The 12,292-nt window shown below is 41.9% G+C and overlaps 1 protein-coding gene across 5 annotated transcripts in view; it reads right to left on the bottom strand.

The window, feature by feature from the left end:
• Positions 1–7,231: 7,231 nt before the first annotated feature.
• The window catches only part of DEUP1 (deuterosome assembly protein 1), a 42,664-nt gene continuing 37,603 nt past the window's right edge, over positions 7,232–12,292 (bottom strand). For all 5 annotated transcript variants that reach the window (XM_080603998.1, XM_080603999.1, XM_080603997.1 and 2 more), the window contains one exon: positions 7,232–8,091. In XM_080603998.1, the coding sequence (XP_080460124.1) occupies positions 7,921–8,091 (171 nt within the window). In that variant the 3' untranslated portion in view covers positions 7,232–7,920. The remainder of the gene's footprint in view (positions 8,092–12,292) is intronic.

Genomic DNA, 12,292 nt, shown 5'->3' on the forward strand with positions numbered 1-12,292 from the left:
AAGTTCCGAAAGACTTGGGAGGAAAGAATTTGAGAACTCTTGACTCTTGCTTAAATACAGACCAAGCAAGAAAGAAAACAATGCTACAACACGTGGAAGCGTAGCAGGACGTGCTCCTGAGCAGGCAAAGACCACGCTGATCTTTGCATCAGGTGCCACCTTCCAGCAGTCCCAGTGAGCTCGGTGGGACTGTTTGTACATCTGCCTGCGAAAAACTCAGCTCTTGCTTCCAGCATTAACCTGGTGCCCTGTTCTGTGCAGGGTGCTATGGGTAGCCAAAGCTGTTTTGCAAAAAACCCTCAGCAAACGTAGGCAAGCAAATGCAGTTCCCTGCGTTAGGCTCTGCCCAAAGGCAAACGTCCCTGAAGTGGGGTGAGTCTGTGACCACGTACAAACCAACCCAGTTCCGGAGGGGACGCATGGCCAGTGAGTTACGCTGGGATGGCCACTGCTCTTAATAGTGCCTAGAATTAAACTGGCTCTGCAGACCAGGTTGTTTTTGAGATACAGAATCTGCTTAAAGCTAAAGGGAAGAGTTTGGATTAATTGTTAGGATTTGTTTTGTTTTGTTTTCCACCCAGCTGGCAGCGTAGTTGGGATACCAGCACAGTAAGTGACACAGACAAGATGGTCACCCAGCCGCACGCTGCTGCGCTGAAAATTTTCTGTGGTTTTGTACTGAGAGCTGCTTCCTCCAGTTGGAGAGATCCAAAGTGATCAATCTGTAAAAGTCATTGCTCAGTCTGGGTTGTCTCCCAGTTGTTTCTGTTCTCCCAAAACCATTCACCAAACCCTTCTCCCATTCACTAAGTGCCTTTTGTCCTATTTTTATTTTATCCTTATGTACGGCTGCAATGGAGACGTGAGAGTTTGCCTGGTTCTGAAGGGAGGCGTTCAGCTGGACTAAAACGTGTGTCCGAGGAAGTCGACAAAATTGTATGTACGTCAAATACGCGTGTTCTGCAGGGTGCTTGGCTTCTTGGGCATCGTGAATGGAGGCCAAGTTTCCTCTGACCTCTTCCATAGATTCCTTTTCCTCACCTTCTCCTTCCCTAGATTCCTCACCAACATTTTCCTTTCCCTCCTTGCCCCATGACGCTCTTTCTGTAGGCTTTACCCAAGTTCCTTGTGAATTCCCCATCTCAGGAGCAGGTTTAGTTCAGTCAGTTCCACCTGTAGGGCTTTTTATTTTATTTTATTTTATTTTATTTTATTTTATTTTATTTTATTTTATTTTATTTTATTTTATTTTATTTTATTTTATTTTATTTCATTTCATTTCATTTCATTTCATTTCATTTCATTTATTTCATTTATTTTCATTTATTTTCATTTATTTTCATTTTATTTTATTTATCAGCCCAAGCAATAATTTCATAGATTTGCAAAGCTTTCCTTGAAGCTGTTCAGAGTCATTATGGTTTTTTATCCCCCCTTCATTTTCTGCAAGAGTTGAGTCTGTGACACGTAAGAGCAATTAACCAGCTGATAACAACAAAATAGGTAAAAGGTCAGTAGGACTTGATAATATTTAAGATTACTTCTCTAATTAGATGTTTAATTTCTGCTTTTCTTATGCTTTTCCTTTGTCTCTTGTCATCCACAACTTCTTCAGGTCACAGTAATCATCTTCTCAGAGCCAAATGTTTATTAGTACGAACCTAGAGCTTAATGCTGATAAGAGACTCTGTGCTTCAGTCCCCTGAAATGTGCAATTTTGCTGAGTACTAATTGAGAGGAACAGCGTTGCATATTCTGAACTGTTCATTATGCAGGAGTTAGAATTGGTTTCACAGTTTGAATCTTAAAAAAAAATATATATATATATATATAATTTTTTTTTCTCTAGTAAATAATGAAGTTGGATTCTGACATTTTCTACCCTGTTCCCTTTTGCTAGCATAGGAGAATGCACATTTGGAAAAGTGGTATGAAGCCTCTGTGGACAGAAACTGTCAAAAATCACTGGGAAGTAATCAGGAAGTAAATTAATGGCAGTTGCCCAAATGTCAACTCTTGTGAACTTCTCTGCTTAAGGTGTAACCGTGTCTGGTTTTTAACTGTATGTATTACTCCAAGTGTCAGTTGTCTTCAGAAGTGTTTTAGAAATAGAGTTTCCAACCGTTTCCCAGCATACAGTAGCTTGTGGGCAAACCTGAATGATTTATTACAAGCATTTTACCAGAAAACTCATGCTGAGATGCTTCTTCAGCAGTGGCTTATGATAAGTTTTCCACGAGTGCTCATTATCAGGTGAAGTCATTATAAACCTGCCATTGCCTTCTGATAAATCAAGTTATGGAAGCAATTTATTAAGACCAGTTTTTCAAAGCATAAATCGTCTGAGTCAAACAGAGATCAAGGTTTGAATGGAGATTTATGCATGTCTGCAAAATGCTGGGAAAATAAGGCAATTGTGTCAAACGTTCCCACCATGGGTGAAGGGCCGGCTGTGTTACAAATGGGCCCGAGTCCCCAAAAGCGAGTGACAGAAGCCAGCGACGCTGCCTGTGCTCTGAAGGAAGATCTACATCTGTTTTCAGAACTTAGAGAAACTGACGATCGGTCTTCTGTTTCCATCAAACTTCAAGAAAATATTTGCTTATTCAAATGCCCGTGGTCAGAAACCAGCACTCTGCAATACAGCAGGGAAATACGGCGCACTGTCCTTCTTCCAGAACATGTCCGCTGCGTGCCCAGCCGGTACGGGTACAGACTCAAATGCCCCCTTGGAGCTGGCGGAGGTGAAGCAGGGCCTGCACTTCCAGTCTGAGTTCTGGAGAAGCATCTTGAAAAAGTTCCTTACTGGGAGAGCTCTGGGTGTGTGATCCCAGTTTACACGGCGGCACCAAACCACCCGGGGTCCGGCCATCCACTGCCCAGCTGCGTGTCTGCATCGTCGCTATGGGTCCAGGTTTTGCTGATCCTGTCTTCTGTGCACCACCTTTATTTGTACCCGGTGGAAAAGTTTCAAGTAAAAAATTCTTGTTTTGGTACTTAGGTGGAATACCAAGGACCCAGGACTTCTGTAGTTGTTGCTCCTTTTGGATTGTACAAGCAGCCATGCCAAGCCTGTAAGTAAATTCATAGAATCACAGCATGGTTTGGGTTGGAATGGACCTTTAAGATCATCTAACTCCACTCCTCTGCCATGGGCAGGGACACCTCCCACCACACCAGGTTGCCCAAAGCCCCATCCAGCCTGGCCTTGAGCACCTCCAGGGATGGGGCATCCACAGCTTCTCTGGGCAGCCTGGGCCAGGGCCTCACCGCCCTCTGAGGGAAGCATTTCCTCCTTATATCTAATCTAAATCTCCCCTCTTTTAGTTTAAAGCCATTCCCCCTTGTCCTATCACTGCACCCATGACAAAGAGTCCCTCCCCAGCTTTCCTGTAGCCCCCTTTAGGTACTGGCAGGCCGCTGTAAGGTCTCCCCAGAGCCTTCTCTTCTCCAGGCTGAACAACCCCAACTCCCTCAGCCTGTCTTCACAGGAGAGGTGCTCCAGCCCCTTTATCATCCTCATGGTCTCCTCTGGACTTGCTCTAATACTTCCATGTCCTTCTCATGCTGGGTTCCCTAGGGCTGAACACAGTAAATTCTACATCTGTTGCAGGAAATTCAGAGACAGGATGGTTTAGGACTGTTTTTTGCACAAACACTGGTTCTCATAAGATAAGCGGGCAAACACGTTTTTGATAAATCTGTTTTAAGGCCCCTAGCATTGTGGCTAGGAGTAGATAATAGGAACAAACTGATGGGTTTGTTGGTTTAGGAAGTGAGTCTGGAGCACCGCGTGTCAGTGTCTAGGGGTGTTGCTCAACCCACTAATGGAATTTAGATGTGGTACATTAAATTACAGCCTATTTCTCGATTTGAGGGTGTCCATGTGATCAAACAGTACCTCAGACACAGTGATTAAATAACTGAGATCTGAACTCTACAGTGAGGAAAAGCCAACACTACTCTCCCACATCACCTTGGCCAATTCAAATGAGCTCCACCAGGAGCAAGCTTTAACTTAGCACTTTCCAAGCAGCCCGCTTTCTGGGAAGAGCTTTGCTAGCACAAGACAGCTGACAGGAAATCTAGTGATTAGCTGTTTTGCATGGAAAGACATGAAAAAGGTTGTGGAGGTCTCCCAAACCCACCTGGATGCCATCCTGTGCAACGTGCTCTAGGTGATCCTGCTCGGCAGGGGTTGGACAGGGGGATCCCCAGAGGTCCCTTCCAACCTCGGCCATGCTGTGATTCTGTGAGAACAAGTGATTGTAATGACGGAATTGGCTGCTGGAGGTCGTAAAGCTGCATGGGAACATGATCCCATGATCTGTATCGTAGGGGCTCGGGTCCTTCCTCTGGGGGGCCACGGGCGGACGCAGCAGGACCGACTCCTGAATGGAGCGCGGCACAAACCGGGGCTGCCGCATCCAAAACACTTCGGTGACTGCCGTGACATACCCCGGACGTAGCTCCGCCGGGGCTCATCTCATCTGACAGTCTCTGTTTATGGCTTCTTCCTCCCTCCCACCGCTGTTTGGTCTCGCTGTGAATGACCGCGTGGTGGAGGGCTCGATTCTGTGCCCTGCTGCACCGCCGCTAAAGCAGCAGCGAGAAGGGGATTTAGGCGCTCCTGGGGTCTCTGACCACAGCAGAAATTTATCTTCCTTTCACTGGATAAGTTTAAGCCATTGCTTAAGTCTACACATTGGAAAAATGAGAAAACCGTGCCTGTGATTTTTCACGTTTGCCCATTTTTGTGCTGATTTGGCAGCGTTTTGTCGCTGCTGTTTGCATCCCTCGCTGCATTGCTCAGCGTGCCCACGGTCTCCGTGCTGCTCCTCCCTTCCTAAATTTCCCACACAGAAAAGAAGAGAGTAAGAAATGAAGTAGGAAGGAAATGTACTAAATAACCAACTTTCACCTGAGTCACTTTTACATGTTTCTCTTCGCTGCCATTCCACTGACAGCCCCATCAGCACAAGTTTTGGGAAGCAAATTGGGCAGCAGTGGCCTGGCAGCTCATCTCCCACCAACTATTCTGAAATTATATCTTCCCGAAACATGTTGGCAACTGTGTGTACGTGACCTCTGGTTTTGCTTCAGCAACAAAAGGCTGGTGGCAGTTTGAACCATTGTGCTCTTTATTTAAAACAAGCCTTTCAAGCGGGAGCCAAAAAAATGCTTTTTGGTGAAGCTTTGAAAAATTATAAAAGAGGTCCAGCAGCTTGCAAGAATTTTCCATTGCCAGCTATTCACAAAGTAGAAACCTTCTCCATCTTTTGACTAATCCGTAGCCCCAGAACACTGCACCTTGTCCTGTCAACTGAACTTACAATTAATAATTCATTTCTTTTTCATTTTTACGGGTACTTTCAGGCGTTTATAAGCCTTGGAGCTGTATGACGATTTTTTTTTTTTTTGACACTACATCTTTAGTCCCTGTTTGCAGGTATATCATTTCTCAGTCTTTATTGTTTCTACCGTCCATCATTCTTTAACATGTTCTTTAACATAGGCTGTACAAACGTAGCTGCTAGCTTAGCAACTTCTGCAGATTTGGGCCAGCGAAGGGGAAGGTGGTAGGAGCAAGTGGTACGAGCCAGCCCTGTGACCCGTGCTGACCCTGCGTGTTTTTGGTGGAACACGCTCCATGCAGCAAGGACCGGGAAACAAGGCGGCTGCTCGGGCACACGTGCTTTGGGGCTTCGGTGCTTCTCACGTGGAGTTTATTATACGGCATTACACAAAAGCCAGGCTGAAACTGCCTCTGTTATTTCATTAGCCAAAGTCAGGAGCTTGGGCAGGTCTTGAAAAGCTTTAGAAAAAAAAAAATCTTATTCATTTTTTGATAATTCCAATCATTCGTTCTACATAATCACACAGCCCTGTATCACGAGAGGGATCCTTGGGTAGTTAACTGGACTCAGACACATTTCTTTGAAGCTCTGGGGCATACTGACTTCTTGCTTGTTTAAGTCTTCAGCAGCAAAAGAATCCGGCTAACTGGCTAATATCATTTTTTTTCTTCTTCTGCCCTTCTGAAAGATAACATTTTGCTGTCTTTTTGCTGCTGCAAATCTTTCTGATCTTAAAATTAAGCTTTATTTACAGAGGTTCCTAAATTTCCTCATTAGTCCTTTTAAAACACCCAGATGCCTCTCTGCTTAGACTGAGGACACATATATATTTAGTTTGTTCAGATGTCCTTTCATCATCTTTTTATTCAGCCTTTATTCCTCCAGCTGAGTCTAGCAATTTCCCTGAATTTTCCTGTAAAGGATCTTTGATGTCCTCATTTTCATTGCTCATTTTATTGCAAACTGAGCCAAACTGGTATTTAAAATCTTGGTATTTTGTGTAAGTGTGATGTAGTATATTTTGTCATAATGGAAATATAACTTCCAAAGACAATTTACATTTTTGCTGTGGTCTTGAATATTAATGAGACTTCTTTTACTCACACACTGGAGCTGTTTGACAGTCTGGCATTATTTTCATCTAGATTTTTCCAGGAAGTTGGCAACAGTACATGCTGGAAAGCAGCACTTCAGCATCTCTTTCACTGAAATTGGTGGTTCATCAACACTGTCTGTAATTTGTTTTGCTTACACAGCAACAGAATCCAGTTTGAATTGCAAATAAAAGGAATCTCAATATTATGCAGTTTTTCAGCAAAGAATCACAGAACCACAGCATGGTTTGGGCTGGAAGGGACCTTAAAGCCCACCCAGCTCCACCCCCCTGCCACGGGCAGGGACACCTCCCACCAGCCCAGGTTGCCCAAAGCCCCATCCAGCCTGGCCTTGAGCACCTCCAGGGATGGGGCATCCACAGCTTCTCTGGGCAGCCTGTGCCAGGGCCTCACCACCCTCTGAGGGAAGAATTTCTTTGGAAATCTCACAACAGCAGAGCAGAGGGGGACAATCCCCTCCCTCACCCTGCTGGCCATGTTGCTTTTGATGGAGCCCAGGGTACGTTTGGCTTTCTGGGCCACAAGCACACATTACCAGCTCATGCCGAGCTTCTCATCCACCAACATGCCCAGGCCCTTCTCCTCAGGACTGCTCTCAGTAAAGCGTATAGAGCTGAACTAACTCTGTTCAGTTTTACAATGTTTTCCTATGTTGCAGAAAAATATAAAGAATTTAGGCCCTTTCCTAAGACTCATCACAAGTTTTCTGAAGTAAGTTTTTTTCTCTATTCCAATGTAGTTAAACAATGTGCCAACGTACTATTAAAGGAGGTGCTTTTGAAGATGGGATTTAAAAATCATAAGTATTAATGTAAAGCATAGAAAGCACCCAAGATCACTGTCCCAAGCGAAGTCTATGGGTCTGGCAAAAGGAGTAATAGGGATGGCTTCAAAGTATGTTTGTGCTTTGTCTGCTTGTGTTCCTCCCACAGAACGGCATGGCTTACACCATAAAAAATGAAAAGCTCAGATTTCTCATTTCAAGCGTCCCAAGGGCTATAGAATAGCCAAGAATAACCAGAGCAAAGATTAGCTCTTTATGCTAGGAGCTATCACATGGCTAAAGGCCCCTATTATTCTTCTCTGCGATCTAGAGAATTTCTCTTGGCTGATTATATTTTTGAGGGAATGATTCCACTTATTAGCCCTTTGTACATCACAGAATTGAAAGTGTCTTCATTTACAGTGCTACAACGGGGTCTCAATTTAACTATGTGAAGCTAACCTGTGTATTTTGTAATACGTCTAGAGTACAACGTTTTGTAGCGTAGTCCAGTTGCAATATACCCAAATCTGCAGGATAATGATTATCTTATTGAAGCCTTCATGTTAAAATACTTGCAATTCGTGATGTGCCTAAAGACATTAAGAAGATAGGTGCAGATTTTAGTTCTAAGAAATTCTGGAGCGGTTACGCGTGGTTTTATTTTTTTGATTGTGTGACTGGCTTAAGTATGCCTGCTTTGTTGTAGCATGGCATATTTCTTTAGAGTGTTTTCAGAATGTCTCTGCAGTTCTTCAAGGTGTGAATTTAAACGTTCTTCAAACTCTTTTGTGTGTTTCTCTTCCTCTTGAAGGAACTTTTCTGTTGTTGCAAGGATGGACATCTCAGGAGAAGACTAAGAAACACACAGAAAGAAATAGTAAAAAACAGAAAGTTCAACAACGTGCTTGCATAATCAGTTTTTAAACTTAAACACATCTTAACACAGAGCAGCTAATAACCCTTTAATGCTTTATACATCTCCAAGAAAATATGACTTCAGGCATACGTTTTTAAATACACTCAGGCAGCTAAATAACATAATGTGAACATGATGTTTAAACACCTCTGACATTCACAGCACTGGGATGTAGATTTGCCATTAAAAATATAAATATCCTGTTAGACAGAATTAAGCTGCCTCAGAACCTCTTAAATCTTTGGATCAGCTAAAGGTCATGTTAGTCATTTGTGTAATTTAGACCAGGACAGAGGACAATAACCTGTTCTTTGGAACTACAGAATATAACTAGTGTTGGGTACTGCTGATTGCCTCCTGTAATTTTCTCCCTCTGTCTCTCTTCCATCTCATGAAATGCTTTCTTAGGAAAGGAAGAAAAACTGTACTAAGTTCAGCACTGTCTACTTCAAGTCCTGATATTCCGGAGAATGTACTAAACTTTATTCACTGCAAGTAGTTCACTGAAAAATTTTATTTCCATTTAATGAACATTTAGTAGACAGAGACATAAAACATATGAAAATCAGTCTTAAAATGGTTGTCATGGGACTCAGAGTTGTATAAAGCAAAGGACATGAATAAATCTTTGCTGGAATGAGTTCTAAAACTGTAAGCAGCATTCTTTGTTAATTCCTTTTGCTAATATTTAAGATCCATTCATTGGAATGTCTGTCAAAAAAAAAAAGAAAAAAAACCCTTTTCTCTGTCTAAAGATAATTTGCTTGTTTAAATATATTCAATGTTTATTTGTAAAGATAAATATGATTCTATGACATGAATTTTTAACAGTGAACTGAGAAAAAACTTCATACAGGATCTGTAAAATATTAAGAGAAAGATATTTTTCTGTCTTTATGTGACCATATATTGAGTAAGAATATTAGAAATCATTATCTTAATTAAACCATGCGTTGAAATATTTTTAATAACTGTTAGAATTGTTAGTGTAGAATCTCTAATTTTGTTTTTCCTAGAATATAAAAAGGAGACTGCCGGTACATCAAATAGGAAGGGCCTCAAATAATTTAAATATCCAAATGGCTTGTAGAAAATGCCAATTCTATTAAACCTGTAAATGTTTATTCTAGGATCCATTATATCAGAAGGGGGTATTCCCTATTTCCACAGCAACTACAGGCAGATTCGGTTTTTGCTTCTGCCTGCTTTAAAACTGCCCTTAACAGCTTTTCAGGCCAGAAGATATTAACTAGAAAATATAGAAATGCTGTAAAGCACTATTCTATTCAAATGGTTTGCAGCAGACCTTGAGATGAAATTTAGGGATTTCCCATAGGAAATCCCCTTACTTTTCACAGTACAGCAAGAAATAAATTCTGGATGTAATACCACCCTTCTAGGCTGAGCCAGGCTTTCTGGACATACGGGGTTCCTAAAGTGAAATTCACAGATAAAGCAGAATTTTCCTTTACTCAGTGCCTCAAAAGTAAGTGTTTTAATGGGGCAGGGAAGAAAGTGACTTAATTTGCCAGGTAGGAATACGGAACCTAAAGGTATTGGTTTACCTTTTCCCACAACACTCTTCTTGCACTAGCAGGGATATTCCAATGTTTGAGAAACTCTGGAGGGAAATCACCCGCCTTTTGTTTTTCCCTGGAAACACGTGCATGATTCCCCACCCATAAATCACCATTGTTTTCACAGAAAGAGATTTTCCTGAGATTTTGAATGCTATGGCTACATGTGAATTTTTCCTCCCCTCTCATGGGCTAGGTCACATAAACATTTTCTTGTGATGTTTGGATTCAGCGATAGAGTTGGCGGTACTACTTTGAAGTGTTTTAAGATAGCTTTGCATTATGAAGAAGACACTGTACGTGGAGGCTTTATTTAAAGCAACACCATGTTTCACTTACTCCAAAATCACTGAGTAAATACTGAGCAAATAAAACACTTCCAGAGAGAAGCAAAGGAAACCAGGCAGATGTGCCAGTCTTCAGAAATATTACATCAAGTTACAAGAGGTTCTCAGAGATTCATTACAACAGTGTTTACAATTGCTGACTTGTCAGTAGAAACATACCAGCCTCGCGATGAAGCTATCTTCCTAAAATGCTACTGTCCTTTGCTTCAATTGGTACTTACTTCGATGTGTTTTTCTTGAAATACAGTGTGAACCCCAAATGAGACATTTCTGAATTTCCTCAGAGGAGAGAAGAATGTTTACCACTTGGAACAAGCAGATCGTGGCTCCTTACAGCTTCTTACCCTGAGGGTCAGACATCACCGACTATCATTTTAGATAGGTCCCTAATGCACTGTGTTTATGCACTTTGAGAGAAGGTTGTATCTAAACAGGTCTAAAAGGCAAAATTTCTTGTTAGCAAGTAAGCTTTGTTTTCCCAGCCTCTGGTCTGTTCTTTCACTATGTCCTATATTATCTTCACTTTCTGCGCCTGAGGAAGAAAAACTATAAAGAAACTGCTTTAATCCCTGTCTCAGATGAGACTCATGGTCCCTAGTTTTGAATTTGTTTTCTTCAGATAACACCTCCTTTATATCCTTCAGTTTTCTAACTGGAGCTGCGCAGAAATGGGTTCATTGGTAAGCTTTCAGCCTAACTGGTCGGGTAGTGAGGCAACAAGGACTCTGCTTTTTCATTACTACAGTGTCAGCTCCCCCCATGTTTCCTTGGTGTACACCAATAATGGAGCCACCCTTTTGCCTCATCATTTGCTGGAAATGAAGGAGGACACCTGATATACAGATGCATATCTCCACATGTGACATATGTTAAATATGCCTTTTCCTTAAACAGGAACTGCTCAAAATGCTTATGAGTTATGAAACTGGATTTCTGGGCAGAAGCACTCCGGGAAGCCAGGTCTGTTCTCTCTCACAGAGTGCCTAGTTAACTTTACTAGTGTTAATCTCTGTCTTGCCCCATGAATTGTCCCAACATTCCTGGATGCACATTTAGCAGCGCAGCAAGAAAACATTGACATTCAGGATAGTGCAATGTTTAGTGGTCAAATCGTGCTCCCAAGAGCATTAAAGTCTTCTCATGTTTAGCCCTTCTACTTCTCAGGAAAGTTCTTGTCACACCAAGACGACGAATTGATCTGGCTAATTTCAATTTTCTGGGGGCAGTTTCCTCTAACCCTGCACTGCAATACATCTTAGACAGCAGGTACAGATGACTGTCTTCTCAGAAGAATGTGCTTCTGCTTGTATATGAAAATTGAAATTCCTGGGATAACTTCAAGCCACATAGGAATGCATTTGGAAGACCTAAATACCTTAGTAAGTAGGTAACAGTATTACTTCAAAGGCATGGACCACAGTGTTCCTCAGGGTACGATCAAGACTGTCAGAATCATTCCTAATAACGTCCAGTGCTAGAATTTCCACAACGATCCATTGTAATTTATTTATTCATTTAGTCATTTCCCATCCTTAAAGTTAGAAAGTTTCCTAATGCCTAACTAAATTTTCCTTGCTACAGCCTAAGTCTTTCTTGTCCTACTAAGTTTTGAAAGCAAGAACACGTGATGTATGTCCATCATGAAGGGAAACATGACAAAGTATTTCTGACTAAAAGTCACAAATGAAGATCCAGGTTGGGAAGCACAATGAACATAACTGCTTGCTCCAGCTAATATAGAGAAATTATATAGAAATAGACAATTCTGAACCTGCCAATAATCTTCTTGAATAAATATATATGTATATAAATGACGATTTGATTTTGTTGATCTTCTGAACTCCTACTTGCTTTGATCCCTCTCATTTGGACTTAGACTATGCATTAGAAACATCCCTTGCTTTATAGTTTCATTCTGTACTTTGCCCACACACCAGCTGGAAATGTTTTCCTTTCAATCTAGTCAACTGTCTTGGCATCGACCCTGTCCTGAGTGCCAGCTGGGAAATAGTTTCCCTGCAGCTTGCAAAACTGTCTCAGAATGGGCATTTTCCCTGGGCTGGCTGGAAATAGAAGCTTTGTGCCCTGCTATCTCTGTCTGACACTTCTGACAGAAGAGAGGATGAGAACTGCTGTTTACCAGACTTTTCCTGAAAAAGTCCAAACAGTTCTTTTTGCTACTAGCAGTACAAAGAGGAAAACTTCCAAGCCAAT

This window comes from Anser brachyrhynchus (genome assembly GCF_964034855.1).
Source record: "Anser brachyrhynchus genome assembly, chromosome: 1".
In the NCBI taxonomy this organism is placed as follows: Eukaryota; Metazoa; Chordata; class Aves; order Anseriformes; family Anatidae; genus Anser; species Anser brachyrhynchus.